General features: G+C 41.0%; 1 protein-coding gene across 1 annotated transcript in view; it reads right to left on the bottom strand.

Annotated features, from left to right (window-relative positions):
• Positions 1 to 573: 573 nt before the first annotated feature.
• Positions 574 to 17,475, bottom strand: part of RCBTB1 (RCC1 and BTB domain containing protein 1) — a 51,570-nt gene continuing 34,668 nt past the window's right edge. The window contains exons 6-12 of the mRNA XM_077298092.1: positions 13,582 to 13,689; positions 7,238 to 7,377; positions 6,020 to 6,210; positions 5,466 to 5,592; positions 4,993 to 5,144; positions 3,818 to 3,948; positions 574 to 2,770 (exon numbers count right to left, since the gene is read on the bottom strand). Coding sequence (XP_077154207.1) covers positions 2,630 to 2,770; positions 3,818 to 3,948; positions 4,993 to 5,144; positions 5,466 to 5,592; positions 6,020 to 6,210; positions 7,238 to 7,377; positions 13,582 to 13,689 — 990 coding nt within the window. The 3' untranslated portion in view covers positions 574 to 2,629. The remainder of the gene's footprint in view (positions 2,771 to 3,817; positions 3,949 to 4,992; positions 5,145 to 5,465; positions 5,593 to 6,019; positions 6,211 to 7,237; positions 7,378 to 13,581; positions 13,690 to 17,475) is intronic.

The following is a 17,475-nucleotide window of genomic DNA, read 5'->3' on the forward strand; positions in this document are numbered from 1 at the left end:
ACATAAAAGATTAGCCAATTTCTTAATGTCTACACTGGAGCTCTGAGGCATACAGGCAAGACTGGTTTAACAAAGTACCTGTATACCCATAGTAATAGATAAAAATTGTCCAATTCTGAAGACGACCACGTCTCAAATTATAAGAGTATTCACACTTGCACAGCTACATTTTAATTTTCCCAAAAAATGAGTTCATTAATTTCATTGCAAAACTGATCTGTACAAAGACTGACAACTCAAGTTATTCTTCTTGCAATGTTTTCTTTACATGACAAATACCTGGCATTTTAACATTGGTGTTTAGACCTTTTTATATACTGTATAATCTTCTCTGTACATACGGTAGGTCTCTTATTTTGCATGATTCCAATGCATGTGATCGTGCGGGGGGACATTGGTGTTTAAGGTTACACTCCCACCGGTTACTGTTTCAGCATTATTGATCCTATGTTGTGCCATTTTTATTCTGTTAAATATCTTGAAGTCTTGAATATTTGTACGATTCAAAAAACAAACAAAAACCCTTCGTTCATACCTTGTATTTATAGGACCATAAAGTCACTTATTGGATACTTTTTGGATTAATATCAGACAAAGCTTTATTAAAAATTAATATACAGTAATTCTACAAATAACTGAGTACTGTACAAGTACAGGCACTTTTTTTAATATGCCGTAATAGTGCAATATAATACAAACATGAAAAGCAAACAAAACACAAGCATTACAAAATAAAAATTGCAGGGAAAACTGGAAATGACCATTTCCACTAGATCTGCCTACTCAAAATTGACCATTCTGATTCCATGACTTCTTACAGCCTATTTTTCATATCTAATGATTAAGGGAATCTGTCAGTAAGATTAACCTTCCTAAGCCATCTATACGGGCATACAGGTCATAGCAAGATGAATAAAAGGATAATTTGATATCTGATTAGATGTCGTATTTGAGAAATTCATGTTTTCCTTTGGGCCGGATACACCTCTGCTAATGACACTTATTTAAAATAATCTCTGGAGGCAGATTCTCAGGGAGATCTATGATCTACCCATAGATCTTAACAGCTCATTTAGATATAATAAAAATATGGATATCTGTGCAATGAGACATTGGGTCAGATATGAAGGCATGAGGTTATTCAGCTTTCCATTACCTGCATGCACATATAGATGGCTAAGGGTACTGTCACACAGTGCAATTTTGATCGCTACGACGGCACGATCCGTGACGTCGCAGCGTCGTATGATTATCGCTCCAGCGTCGTAGACTGCGGTCACACGGTGCAATCACGGCGCTGGAGCGATGCCGAAGTCCCCGGGTAACCATTGGGTTACTAAGCGCAGGGCCGCGCTTAGTAACCCGATGTTTACCCTGGTTACCAGCGTAAACGTAAAAAAAACCAAACACTACATACTTACATTCCGGTGTCTGTCCCCCGGCGTTCTGCTTCTCTCCACTGTGTAAGCACCATAGCCGGAAAGCAGAGCGGTGACGTCACCGCTGTGCTCGCTTTCCGGCCGGCAGGCGCTCACAGTGCAGAGAAGCTGAGACGCCGGAGGACAGACCCTGGAATGTGAGTATGTACTGTTTGTTTTACGTTTACGCTGGTAACCAGGGTAAACATCGGGTTACTAAGCGCGGCCCTGCGCTTAGTTACCCGATGTTTACCCTGGTTACAAGCGAACACATCGCTGGATCGCTGTCACACACAACGATCCAGCGATGTCAGCGGGTGATCAAGCGACGAAAGAAAGTTCCAAACGATCTGCTACGACGTACGATTCTCAGCAGGGTCCCTGATCGCTGCTGCGTGTCAGACACTGCAATATCGTAATGATATCGCTAGAACGTCACGAATCGTACCGTCGTAGCGATCAAAATGGCACTGTGTGTCAGTACCCTTAGAAGGGTTAGTTCTACTGATGGCATTATCTTAAAGAATCTATGTGCTATATACGATGCAATGAAGTTTCTGCTGTAGTGCCTTAAATGGTTTAGACATTTCAAATCTTAAGTGCAAATAAATTAAGATGGAAGATAAAAATACTGTCTCCATACAGAAGATTGTCAGAACTAAAGAGGAGCAAAAATATATAAAATACATCCAGTTTTGCCATTGTTTCAGCTGGACCTGGGCAGCATTCACGACTGTCAGCAATCCTCGGTCCGGCATCCTGGGTACCTCTGATTAACAGGCCTCCACAATGTCACGTCAGCTTTAAGCAGAGGCGCCCAGGATTCCAGATACAAGTTTCTCAAAGGGAAAAAAAAAAATCCTGCCCTGAAAGACTGAACAGTGAACACCAGATTGTAGTTTGAATCCTTTAGCCCAATTCTAGTCAGATTACTTACTTTTAAGTTAACGTTCAATGAACTGAACAAGACCATATCTGCAGCCTGTGCCACATTCAGTAGGTACTTCGGATAAAATTTAAATGGCCATTCTACATTTCTACAGTAAGCTATATACAAAAAAAAAAAAAATCCTAAAATGCAAGTTTTAGTTTGATCCTTCATTTCAATAGTAAACAAACATACTTGTGCTACTTAATTATTTTGGATACAGTTAAATTAATGCCCAACTTTGAATTAAAAATATAGAAATATGGCCTATACAGAACCAGTGTCAGTTCTTAAATCCCCCACATTGTCCGGCCTTCACAATAAAGTCCTTAAGCAGCATGCCATCCATTTGCCAAAAAGCCATAGTTTGCGTTACTCCTGTTAGATGATTGACACAAAATTTGAAGCAGAAATCTTCCAAATCCTGGAAGGAAAAAAAAAAAAAAATTCAATTCATAGTCAAACTTTAAAGGGGTTTTCTGGATGTATGAGAAGTCAGTCACTGACTGCTGATAGCCAAATCATGCCAATGACTCCCCAGTGCAAGCGGTCACATGGCTGCATGCAATTTATATGCTTGTGGTCACACGACTACTAGTCTCATCTGATGTGATGCCATCTGGGAGGGATGATACCTGCCCTTCCCCTCCAGAGGTTTCTTGGAGACCAGATTTGGAAGGATTTATACAATGATGGGCAAAGGGAGTAGCCTAGAATACAGGATGTGTGTGTGGAATAGCAATTTACATATAAATTACATCACGGCTGTAAAACCTACACTCTGCGGGCCACATGTAGCCCACAATGCCATTCTTTGTGGTCCCATCAAATTCCTCAGTTCAGCAACTCAAACTACAGGAATTGTTGCACTCAGTGTATGATCATCTTGATCGCTTCATTTACTGCCAAGAAGTTTGAGAAGAGAAACCTGTCTACAGTAGAGGACACTCCAGATATGGAACCCCAACGTAGATTATGGCATATAGCACTGTTGATATATTCCTCATATCCAAATATAAACCAGAGAAGAAAGTCAGCAGGCATGTAACAATTGGTGTAACAGGTGCAGAGGAACAAGGCAAGTAAATCCAGCTACCATTAACATCTAAAAAGTTTAGAGAAACGTTAAAACAAACTGCAACTACACAGTCACTAAAAGCCAATGCATTTCAGACGCTGATGTTCTTAATTGTAATGACTACTTGTGATTGTTTTCAGCCCTTAATGTTCCTGGAAGATTGAAAAAAAAAAAAAGTCAACTAAAAAGGTTTACTTAAGAAAAAAACACAAAAAAAAAACAATGTCTACAGGTAGGTGTTTGTAGCCATTTTTTGCAGGCATGTTTCATAATCCTGTAGAACCATCATACCTTGTCCACAGCACAAAACCAGGATTGGCCATAATACTAGTCCTCAGAAAGCAGGGGTGGGCTCTATGGAGTCCAAGTCCATACAGATAACTGGGGATTTACCTTTGCCTCATACCGGACTGCAGCAGAGTGTAATAGGAAGGCGTTTTCCACAGTTATCCCTCTCTTGATGATATGCTGACACAATTTCTTTAATCTGTTTTCACAGTAGGATGTTGCAAGATCTAATAGTCCTGAATGTAAAGAGCAGAAATATATATTAACTTCGTACCAGCCCAATGTATACACGGCACTAGTGCACTTGGCATTTTATCCGACATTACTCTATCCATTTATGAAAATTGAGATTTTGATAGACTAACAATAATTGGACTGTATGAATCTCAGACTAACTTGTGCTGTGAATCAAGGGCAAGATACACACTCCATTAAAGGGTTGTCCATTCCAAATTTATTATGAATCCCCTAGTGCCCACACTGCACTGCAGGCATTTGCCAGCCTGAGCCAGGACCGATGGGCATGTACGAGCTATACATACTCCCGGCCAGGGCCCTTCCAGGAGGTGAGGCCTCGTTCCATACACCTGTATGGACCACAGCTGTGCCTCCTAGTCAGCCACTAGTTGGGGCTTGGCCTCGCTCTATACAAGTGTATGGAGCGAGGCTGCATTCACTAGACTGCTCTGGCCAGGGGTATATAATGCATACATACTCAGGTCCTAGCACACAAACCGGCAAATCCTTGCAGCACACAGTGCGGGTTCATAAATCTGAAGTTATCGATTTGGAGTGTACAACCCCTGTAAGAGCAGGCTGCAGTGCCATTATTTTCAATCTGACAAACCCGATTGGTTAACAATCAATGATTTATGCAATGTTTAAAGGGAACCTGTCAGCAGTGGGCGGTTTTATGCACCGCTCAGCATTCTGAGCACTGCCGAGATGCATGCATGATCGCTAGGAATCGTGCACTATTCCTATAGCAGGTATCTGTAGGCACAACATCACACACTCAGTTATGGCTGTCGGCGGCTCTGAAAAAAACCTTTCAAGGCCCAGCAAGCCAGCATCTACCACAACTTCTGTTCTAAACCCTCTTAATAGAAAAATGTCAGCTTTTTCTTTAGTTACCGGCAGATTTGTGCGCTGCTGATGAGCACGAGTTATGGCCATGCATAGCATGTGACCGCATTCACAATGGCACCGCTGATCATTACCAAGATCAACCAAGTGCAGTACATGTTTGGACCTGATCAGTCCTCTAAGCCATTTTATACCTATAGCATCTTCTGGCGGCAGGTCCACTGTATCTGTGTACAAGTACTGTAAGAAGGCATAGTATACTGGGTAGGAAAACTGGTTAATTTCTATGACTTCTTTGGAGTTTTCATTCCAATGAGATTGGAACATTGTGCGGAAGTGTTCACATCTGTAAAGAGAAAAACCCAGTCATTCACAATCCAGTAATGTGGAAGAAGCCCAGCCATGACATGGGCATTAATGGTGGCTTGTAGAAAGGACTCAAGGACAATTCTAAGAATTCTCTTCCAAGAAAACTTAGTAGAGAAAAAGCATTTAGTTGCAGTGACAATTATAAAGCAGTAATAGTCATGAGAGAACAAGAACACGTCATTTATCGACATTCACCAAGTGTGCCCGTATTCAGGATTTCAGAGTGGTAGAACTTGACGGATTGCACATGCCCCGACCTCACCACATGGTCTCCATGTTAGATCCATGTAAACTTTACCTTATTTTTAAGACTGCTTTATGGACATGAATATCTTTTCCTTCCAAACGGAACTTCAAGTCTGCTGTTTCTTCACTATCAAACTCCCTCTTCAGTGACTCGGCGACTGTTAGAAAGTCTTCAGGTTCTAGATTTAACATGGTGAATAAGAGTAATACCTTATTAAACAGCAAATCTAATGAGCACATTAATTGCCATTATAGCCAATAACGGAGTTCTGATGGGAAAACAGCGCAAATAACGGGAATTCAGTTTTATTATAAAAAGTGACAAATGAAGATCTCACCAAATGATGTTATCTAGATGTCAGTCTGGTTAGTGAAAAACTGATAAATCAATTTTTAATTATGAAGCAAAGACATTCTACAAATTTACAAAACAGGGGAGACATATGTAATGTCTTACAAAAACTATCAGATAAAAGGCATGAGGGTCTTGCTTGCAAGCTTACAATATGAAGAAATAAGGGGAGGCTTAAAGAAAACAAAATGCATGAAGCGGTCCAAGTACAGATACAAATTGCCAAGTTAACCTTTAGCACAGCCATGACATACCTACAGAAAGCACGCGCCACATGACTGGTGGGTTTGAAAAACAAGCAAACACATCGTCTGTACAAGTAAAGTTTGTGAGATGAGGAGCGAGAATAATCTGGCCACGACAAGGACCCCACATGTAAACTTGGCCACTTTGTGACTTGGCAGATGAAGTGTGAGATGAGTGACAGGCTGCAATCTCCACTATTCTGAAAAAAAAAATAAAAATACACAAGACTTATTTGCTCCACCAAGAAAGTCTTAACATAAGAATGTAGTTCTACAGTATTCTTAAATAGGTATTTGAATTATGTCACTTTACAGGGAGTTTGTCAGCACAAAATGACTACTAACCAAGCACAGGTGCACTCTAGAGATGGGCAAACACCTGGATGTTTGGGTCCGGCAGGTTCAGCCAAACCGTTACAAAAAGTTTGGGTACCAGAACAGTACCTGGACCCACCGAACCCCATTCACTTAAATGGGGGCCTGAACATCCAGTGTTTGCCACGATATCTGCTTTAGCAAGGCTGGTTGTCAAAAATGGGGGAAACCGTTTGTATTTTTATTAATTTCAACAACAACAAAAAAAAAAGTGGAGTTGGTGGACCCCTTTTATTTTGATGACCAGCCTTGTAAACAGTAACAGCTGAAGGTTGTAGCCCCCAGCTGTAAGTTTTGCCCGGCTGAGAGCTTGCATTCAGGTTCTAAGTGGCAATATGAAACTATGTGCCAAGATTTGGCATGGAGTATGGGGGGAGTTGTGCTGTTCTATTGAGCACAAGACTAAATTTCTTTTTGTATCAATCTTAACTGAAAAATTAATTAAAAAGTTTGCCAATAAAGGCAGGTCTTCAAAGATGACTTAAGTCAAAAGTGGCCAGTTCTGGTTTTATTCCTACTACTCCCTTGAGTATTTGGGTTTTCTTTGTGCACAATTTTGCCACACAGTTGTAGGGATAAGTTTTTATTTAGTGCCATTTATGATCCTTACGAAGGGGTCTGATCTTCAGGCTGCTCTGCATTATTACCCTGTGAGGCATGCCTCCTTGTAAAGACCCCAGAAATGTGCACTATATAAAAGGCCCATATCTTTGGATGCATGTGGCAGATTAAAAAAAACAAAAAACCTAACACCTCCGGTGAGTAGCGTGAATATAAGAAAATCTGCTCACTTGACATTGCAACAGGTGCTCTAAAGGTGTGGACTAGAACATGCACTCCAGTATACTATACCTTTCATTCGTCTCCACTCTTACTGGAGAAAGCTGGTTGCTTTTGTTACCGATACCCAACTGGCCATTTGTGTTGGCTCCCCAGGAGTAGAGATACCCTTGATCAGTCAGCCCCATGGTGTGACTGTAGCCACATACAATCTAGAAAATATGGACAACTTTACCAAAGCAGATAAAGCCCTCAAAACTATGCACACAAGAAAAGCTTAATACTACCCGTTTCCAACCCATAGCTTAAATGAAAAAGCCATAAATTGGGCTATGTAAAAGATTATATAAACCCTTTAAAAAGGTAGGCTGAAGTTATTAAATTGCTTCAGTTAGACAGCATGACCGTAAGTTTGCAAATGACTTGCTTTGAATATTTGCTGTCACACTGCTGTGAGCCTTTATCTTACAAGGAGTACAGCTTGTTGCTTGAACAGATCCAGTAGCAGATCTGTTAAACAGTCACCCATTTTTCTTATTTGTAATGGTTCAGTTTTTTGCTTACTGGATCCAGTAACCAATTTTTTTTGCTTACTGGATATGGCAAGCAAAATAAAAAAATGGACCAGTTACAAATGAAAGGAAAACAGATCTGTTAATTAGCATAGACTTCAATGTTGAAAAAAAAAATGCAGTAGGGATCAGTTATTTAAATTTAAAAAAAAAAAAAGGACTAAAGTGGTGTCTGCACAACTTTTTTTCACAGATTGCTGCTGGATCCATTCTAACTGATCACTACTGGGCATGTGAAAGTAGCCTTAGCTACTCCTAGTCAGCTTCTGATCAAGCTGCTTTTATCAGTTCTGCAAAATCACAATACCTTGGACCCTTCACGGCAGCTCGTTCCTTGGCCATGTCAATGTTATTTTTATATAACTATATAGTGATAATAGTGTACACTTTACAACAATAGCTGAAGCAAACTGAAACTCACACCTCATCCCCAGCAAGCAGAAAGTAAGTAGACTGTAGAGCTGCTGAAGAAAACAGTTAACCCAGCCATTTTTTGTTTAAGCACTTTAGTTTCTCATCTGCCTTCATTTTTCTTGCCACATGGGAAGGTTTGCTTTTAGCAGGCAGAATTGTAGCTTACATTATTTAAGTTTGGTGACATGAACCCCCTCTCCTGCACAATTTTGGGTTTTGGCTATGTTGCATACACTGCAATAAAAGTGACCAGGTCAGTACAATTAAACAGGTTTTTTTATATTTTAGGGGTTAAAAAGCTTCAGAACGTTAAATTTTTTGTTTTAAAAAGTGGCTTTTGTTACGCAATGCGTAACTATTTTTACATCAATAGTAGCTGCGATCGATTGCTATTGCAAGCGACGGAGCCAAATTTTTGAAATCTGACCAGTGTCACTTTATGCGGTAATAACTCTGGAACGCTTCAACAAATCCCAGTGAATTTGATATTGTTCTTTCGTGACACATTATACTTTATGATAATGATAAATTTAGGTCGATATGTTTTGTGTGTAGTTATAAAAAATATCAGAAATTTGAGAAAAATGTAAAAAAAATAGCAATTTTCAAACTTTGAATGATTATCCCTTTAATACAGATCGTCATACCATAGCAAAATATTAATAAACATTTCCCACATGTCAGCTTTACATCAGCACCATTTATAAAATGTTCTTTTATTTTGTTAGCATTTTAGGAGGTTTAAAAATGTAGCAGTAATTTTTCATTTTTTCAAGGAAATTTACAACATTTATTTTTTTAGGGACTTAGCCATGTTTGAAGTGCCTTTAGGGGTCCCATATATTTGGAAACCCCCAAAAGTGATACCATTTTAAAAACAGCACCCCCTGACATTGAAAACTGCTGTCAGGTAATTTATTAACCCTTCAGTTGCTTTTCAGGAATAAATGCAAAGTGACATGACATAAATGAAAATGTGCATTTTTACCACCTAAATGCCTCTAACTTCTGAACAGGTTACAACAGCCGGCAGACTCTTAGGCCACTATTTGGTCATGAATTGCCAATCGCAAACATCAGGACCACAAAATCATGATCTGAGGGCACCAATTGGGATTAGGAGGAAGCCCTGACAGTCTGTTAACCATTTATAATGATGTAGTCACTAATGAAAGAAGCATCTAAGGGGTTAAACAGATTTGGACGGTGCCAACACTGATCGTGGCTGATGCAGCAAGTTGTCAGCAATAGTGTACAGCCGACAGCTGCTGGATTGTTACCTGTATTGGGAGGTCATTCTCTTATCTCAGGTCAGTTAAAAGACGTATTGGCGGTCATTAAGGGGTTTAACACCATTTTTGGGTATTTACATTTGTATCGCTTTTTGTTGCATTTTTTTAGGTATGTCTGATAGCAAACATTTTTGCAGTGAGGCTTCATTAAAATGTTGCAAGGCTTGGCTTTCACAGACTTTCCTGCAGTTTGCTGGCTGCAGAATGATATGGAGTTAGTGAGCGCACTAACATGAAGCTTGTTACTCTGTCTCTCAGCTCTTCTGCAGATTTTTGTTTTCACACGGCACCAGAGTTTAGTCAGCAGTTCATTCTCATGGAAGTTCAGGAAATCTCATCCCGAAGCCAGCAATGCAGGAAAACCGCCTGTAAGCCAAAAGGTGCAAGTTTATCAAAGGAATCTATTTCATGCTGCAAAAACAGGGGCAGCCATGTATACTTAAGGGTGCAGGCAGAAATCTGTTACTTGTATGCAGGATCGCATCATAATCCTTGGATTGACCGTCTGCTCTCCTGATGCGAGTGGGACATGTATTTCTATGCAGCTGTCACTCAGGTCAGGAGAACTCAACCACCAGTCCGAGGACTGCAATGTGATCCTGCACATAAGTAATATGGCCGACTGTACCCTTACTCTGAAACGATGCTAGGTTTTGGAGAAAAAAAACAAAACTGAAGAGCCAGGAGGGTGGGAGGGAGAGATCTGTCAATCATGGAGAAGCACATCGCACCTTTATATACCTGACCATACAGATAAGGCTAGTTTCACATTTGCGTTTAAAATGCAATCGCAGGTGGTGAAAAAAACGCATGTAAACGCAGCAAAACGCCGCGTTTTTAGACGCATGCGTTTTCGCATGCGGTAAAAAAAACGGCGTTTTGCCGCGTTTACATGCGTTTTTTCCTGCGTTTGCGTTTTTGAAACGCATGCTGAGAAGTGTGTGACAGCTGCCTATCATCAAAATCAACAAGAAAACCCACTATAAATAGAAATAGCTAGGGTTAGGATCCCTAGGGTTAGGGGTAGGGTTAGGGTTAGGATTAGGGTTGAGTGACTTCCTTTTTTGAAGTCGAGTCGGTTTTCGCGAAACCCGACTTTCTCAAAAAGTCGAGTCGAGTGAAATCGGCCGATCTTGAAAAGTCGGGGTCAGGGGATCGGCCGAAAAAACGAAACCCAATGCAAGTCAATGGGAAATCTATATAATTTTTATATTTACTTCAGCGCGATATAGCAGAAAAGCCGGTAATTCAATTGCCTGCTTTTCATTTCTCCTGCCTAAACTCGACATATGAGACATGGTTTACATACAGTAAACCATGTCATATCCCCCTTTTTTTGCATATTCCACACTACTAATGTTAGTAGTGTGTATGTGCAAAATTTCGGCGCTGTAGCTATTAAATTTAAGGGTTAAATTGCGGAAAAAATTGGCGTGGGCTCCCGCGCAATTTTCTCCACCAGAGTGGTAAAGCCAGTGACTGAGGGCAGATATTAATAGCCAGGAGAGGGTCCATGGTTATTGGCCCCCCTGGCTACAAACATCTGCCCCCAGCCACCCCAGAAAAGGCACATCTGGAAGATGCGCCTATTCTGGCACTTGGCCACTCTTCCCACTCCCGTGTAGCGGTGGGATATGGGGTAATGAAGGGTTAATGTTACCTTGCTATTGTAAGGTGACATTAAGCCAGATTAATAATGGAGAGGCGTCAATTATGACACCTATCCCTTATTAATCCAATTGTATGAAATGGTTAAAAAAACCACAATATTGCAAAGTATTTTAATGAAATAAACACGTTGTTGTAATATTTTATTGCTCTCAATCCACCTGAAGACCCTCGCTCTGTAACAAAGGAAAAATAAACCAACAATATACATACCTTCCGATGATCTGTCACGTCCCACGATGTAAATCCATCTGAAGGGGTTAAAATATTTTACAGGCAGGAGCTCCGCTAATGCAGCTGTGCTCGTGCCTGTCAAACCCCGGTGAATTAAGGTAATGTAGGTCAATGGCCTGTAGTTACCTTCATTCGCTGTGATGCGCCCCCTGCTGGATGTCCCTCAAACGTGGGAAAATATTCAGGAAAGTTACCAGGCTCGAGGTCATATGAGGACATCCAGCAGGGGGTGCATCACCGCGAATGAAGGTAACTACAGGTCATTGACCTACATTACCTTCATTCACCGGGGTTTGACAGGCAGGAGAACAGCTGCATTAGCAGAGCTCCTGCCTGTAAAATATTTTAACCCCTTCAGATGGATTTACATCGTGGGACGTGACAGATTGGAAGGTATGTATATTGTTGGTTTATTATTTTTCCTTTGTTACCGAGCGAGGGTCTTCAGGTGGATTGAGAGAGCAATAAAATATTACAACAACCTGTGTGTTTATTTCATTAAAATACTTTGCAATATTGTGTGTGTTTTTTTAACCATTTCATACAATTTGATTAATAAGGGATAGGTGTCATAATTGACGCCTCTCCATTATTAATCTGGCTTAATGTCACCTTACAATAGCAAGGTAACATTAACCCTTCATTACCCCATATCCCACCGCTACACGGGAGTGGGAAGAGAGTGGCCAAGTGCCAGAAAAGGCGCATCTTCCAGATGTGCCTTTTCTGGGGTGGCTGGGGGCAGATGTTTTTAGCCAGGGGGGGGGGCAATAACCAGGGACCCTCTCCTGGCTATTAATATCTGCCCTCAGTCACTGGCTTTACCACTCTGGTGGAGAAAATTGCGCGGGAGCCCACGCCATTTTCCGTGATTTAACCCTTAAATTTAATAGCTACAGCGCCGAAATTTTGCACATACACTACTATTAGTAGTGTGGAATATGCCAAAAAAAGGGGGATATGACATGGTTTACTGTATGTAAACCATGCTCATATGTCGGGTTTAGGCAGGAGAAATGAAAAGCCGGCAACTGAATTACCGGCGTCTTCTGCTATACCACGCTGAAGTATATATGTGTATATCTATCTATCTATCTATCTATCTATCTATCTATCTATCTATCTATCTATCTATATATATATATATATATATATCTATATATATATATATCTATATATCTATATATATATATATATATATATCTATATATATATATATCTATATATATATATATCTATATATATCTATATATCTATATATATATCTATATATATCTATATATATCTATATATCTATATATCCGACTTTGGAGCGAAGATCGCCGACCCGATCCCACAGTGAGATTGGGTCGGGTTTCACGAAACCCGACTGCCAAAAGTCGGCGACTTTTGAAATTGGCCGATCTGTTTCGCTCAACCCCAATTAGGATCCCTAGGGTTAGGGTTAGGATCCCTTTATCACCTTGATGGTGGGGGGTGGCTTATGGGTTAGGGTTTGGATCCCTTTATCACCTGGATGGTGGGGGGTGGCTTAGTGTGTATTTTTGTTTTTTTTATTAAAACGCAAGCAAACGCATGTGCTTAAAAATGCATGCGTTTACATAGACAGCAATACTTTTTTGGGGGCAAAAAAACGCCTCTAGAAATTACTACATGTTGCATTTCTGCAACCAAACGCAAGCATAGAAACGACGCATGCGTTGGCAAACCGCATACAAAAAAACACATGCGTTTTTAATGTTAAATATAGGGAAAAAAATGCATGCTTTTTTTGCACTAAAACGCAGCGGCAAAAAATGCAAATGTGAAACCAGCCTTAGCTAGCTTTTGATCAAGCGATCTCTCCACACACACTTGTCTAAGTGTTCCCATTCCCTCTAACAGCCATTGTCTATCTGGCAACAGTTCCTCTCCAGCCAAACAAGGTTTTGGCAATAAATCGAACCACCGTTCCTCATTTCACCCTGTAATTGTCAGCGGATAGCTGGCTGATCCTGAATAAGTCAGTGGGTTCAGATAATGGATTTTATTGGTGTGGGGGGCCTTCAGAATCATGAACGTGCCCTGCTCTGGCGATTGGTGTAAAGGTCCCAGCTGTTGTCAACCCCCACAATCTTATCAATAAAGCCCATGAATGGGTGATAAAGGGGTATACGGATTGGAAGCTAAAGGGTTGTCTCATCATAAGTGGGTAAGATTACAGTGACCCAAAAGCAATTTAATAAGGATTTCTCACCTGCACTATACACGCTTGCTGGACAAACACCACTTTACAGGGAATTAGCTGGTTTCCAGTACCTCCAACTCCAAGCTGACCAGTACCATTGTAACCCCAGCCATAAACCTGAGAGAAGGGGGAGCAAAAGACAAAAATTTAGTGTTGATGTATCTGACAGCAAATTTTGGCACAACAGTGGCATGGACAATTAAGGACAGATCTGTTAATGACCATTTATACTGCCAGCTTACAGTGACTTACGAGAGAAGTTATGAAGTGTTGTCCGCTAGACAATCACTAGTGTTCATGTACACAACCATATATTTCATACAGAGCGGTCACAGGAGTTTTAGTTCAACATAGACAAGTACATAGGGTGAGCTCCCTGAATCAACTCCACGGAATCTAGCACCCACAATGTGTAATATTCTGTTTTTCAAGAGATGTATTGAAGCACTCAACTTTTTCGTGAATGAAAAAAGCAAAAAAAAAAAAACCCACCACATTATATATGGCAGAGACTTCTCCTGACAAAGCCCAGGGTTGGTGAAACAAGCATAGGGGTACTAGTTCACACCACTTCTTTATCTTCACTTTTCATTGCATCATGTTTCAAGGTATCTGTCACGTATAGGCGCACAGGCCAAGATGGATTCTGCATCCATACATGGGTACGTTCACACATTGGTTTTGCTGCATTTTTTCTCTGCAGGCAAAACCTCTTGGCAGTAAAGAAGCTGCTAACAAAAAACAGGTTTTGCTGTGTTTTTATCAGGTATATTTGGTATATTTGTCTCTTGTGCATACTGAAAATTTCGCCCCAGACACAAGCCCTTCATTCCCCGAGATCAGCTGCAAACAGGTGAGAGACCTGCCCTTCTGTCCTGGCTTTTTCTTCAGCCTCTGTTCAAATGCTGCAGTATCCTATTGCTGTGGATGGCCTGGCTCTTGCCTAAATCAAAAGGTCGTCACTGCAGCAGCAATAGCATCTTCCCCACTGACCCTGGATAGCTGGGCTTGTTCTTAACCTTACAGGGCCCTTCTCATGGCCTTCCAGGCCTTGATGCTGCCTGACTGGACCTTGAACTTCTGCAGAGCTGACTGCCCAGACGAGGCGCTCCCGCCCAACTGATTCAAATTCTCAGCTGTTCTGAACCCAGTCACTAGCTCCTCCCACATTAGCCATCTACTTGCTGAAACTAACCCCACCTAGTGGACAAACTAGGGAATTACGCTTTCCCCATCTATAGAACAGTACATTTACATGCCAGGGAAGTGCACAACATGGACACTTACAAGACATTACAAGTAATATTTACAGACAGCTCCTGGTGTCCCTTACATATGATTAACCCTCTTTCCTCTAGATATAGAGGATGCACCTTTGGCACCGTCAGAGGCAAACAGGCCCTCTACTTTATTCTTTGCATTTTACATTCCTTTACATTAAGCTTTTCAACGATTATCTAAAAAGTAAAAAAAAAAAAAAAAAGTTTTCTAAGTTTTGAGATGTGGGAAGAAATTGGTGCCAATTTTATTTTGCCCCATACTGCTAAAATAATGGCAGAAGTGGCAAGCAGCTCGGCCAAGTCACGAGAGTGGTTGCTGGACAAAGTTCCACAAGGCTTTATACAGTAATTGGGGTTGGCACTGAGGTTTGAGCACAGGAGGAACACTAGGCCGGGGTGTCCCTAACCTCTAAGACAGTGTTCCCCAACTCCGGTCCTCAAGAGCCACCAACAGGTCATGTTTTGAGGATTTCCTTAGGCTATGTTCACACGATCCTTTTTTTCGCTGCGGAATTTTCAGGTCCTGATTTGTGAAAACCGCAGTGCAAAACCTGTGGTGGTTCACTGCGGTTTTCAGTCCTTTTTCTACTGCGGATTCCACTGCGGATTTCCAGCTGCATTTTCCTATTGGTGCAGGTGGAAACCCGCAGCGCAATCCGCAGAAAGAATTGACATGGTACTTCCTTTTTTCCGCAGAAAATCAGCGCGGATTTTCCAGCGGGAAAAAAGGAACGTGGGAACAGCGGTTTTCTTTTTCCATAGGGTAACTTTGTACTGTACCCTGCATGGAAAAAGGATGTGGATCCGCAGCTGCAAGTCCGCTGCGGATCTGCAGCAAAAACCGCATCGTGTGAACAAGCCCTTAGTATTGCACGGGTTACTGAATGCTTGCCTGTCCAGGTGATGCAATCACCACCTGTGCAATACTAAGGAAATCCTGAACACATGACCTGTTGGTGGCTCTTGAGGACCGGAGCTGGGGAACACTGCTCTAAGACCACCCTGAGTGATTAACCAATTAAAGATCGGGCCATTCTCAGGTTATCTGCACATTTAATGGTTTTCAAATTCTCGTTTGGATATTAAAGCAATTTTTGGCTGTTACATAATTCATGGGCCTGAATTTATACGTCTTTTTGCGGCGATCAGGGGGAAAATTTAATTTAATGTTAAATAGGAAGTGTATTTTTCACATTTAAGTTTTTTCCCATGAACACAATGGATCGCCAAAATATTCGCTTTTTCTTTCATGAAAAAAAAAAAGTTTACTATCTAAAATTTGACAGTGCATGCCTATAAATGGCAATTCAGACTTGCTTGCCAACTTTCTTATTTTACACACTGTCCACCATAATGGTCATTTGACCAGTTTTTTGTGTTTGTTTGTTTTTTTAACATGAAAACTTTACAGAATTGGCCCCACAAGGTCACCAATCCTTTTGAGGGACCTCCCTCACATGCAGGTGTCCCTGGCCTCGTAAAACAGTATGTGGAGGCAGCAATTAGTGCGGTGTGGATGTGAGAACTGGCTGTGGGGGTGCGCTTAGGTCATGGCCAGCCTATTGTTATAGGAGAGTTGATGACAGACAATCCCTTTACAGTCACATGATCAGAGTGGTGTTCATTGAAGTGTGTAATTAAATGTTTATGTAAAAAAAAATATATATTTTTTTATGTTTGTGGGGACTGTTAATCACTAAAAAGGAAACCCTGCAAAAATTTAACAATTTGACCCCCAAGAGAAAAAAAAAAAAAAAAATGTTTACCCGTTACAAGGAAAAATGGTCTTTTGCCAAGCCATTCATCACTTGCAAAGATGACACGAGTCTGCCAAGTCCCAGCAGCTGCTATTCCAGCAGAGACCCATCGATTGCCAAGGTCAGACAAGTATCAGCCATGCCGATGCTTCTGTTCGCTGCACAATATTTATTGAGCGCTAGGTAGCTAGCAGAAGTGAAGACAGACGCGATAATAAAATGCTTGTGTCTTCTCCCCAGGGTCCCTGGATGTCTCCGATAGCTGGTGTGAGAACCTATGCCTATTGATCCTGCGCTACAAACTTACACTGAAACAATGCTAAAGTATAAAACCAAGTGCCGTAAAAATATGGCACTTAGATGTTCCGGTTAAAGTGCAACCCATGGCAAGTTTGAGAAGAGTATCTAAAGATTTAAACATAGGAAGATAAAAGCATAACAACATTTTCCTGCTACTTTTTTTTTTTTTTTTTTTAAAGGGAAACTGTCAACAGGTCTTTGTTACCATATCAGAGCAGCATAAAGTGTGTGGGGGGGGGGATTAGTTACCTTCATCACTATCAACATAAATAAAATTAGAATAAAAAGCCATTTAATCTGTTAAACTCGAGAAGTACAATATGAAAAATGTCCATGCCGTGTATCACTGCACTGGGATCGGACACCTGATTTCACGATACAAACTGCATAGCCTCATTAGACCTAAAGTCTAACAATGTGGTGACTACTTTGATAATGTCATAATGGTGGCAAAATCTAAACCACATCTTCGCCCTCCTCAGTGTCCCTCCTCCCTGCTCAGTACAAGCTGCAGTAGTCAGGCTTGGCAGACTAATATGCTTGGACTCAGGGGCTCTTACTCTTTA

Source organism: Ranitomeya variabilis, chromosome 3, assembly GCF_051348905.1.
Source record: "Ranitomeya variabilis isolate aRanVar5 chromosome 3, aRanVar5.hap1, whole genome shotgun sequence".
Taxonomy (NCBI): domain Eukaryota; kingdom Metazoa; phylum Chordata; class Amphibia; order Anura; family Dendrobatidae; genus Ranitomeya; species Ranitomeya variabilis.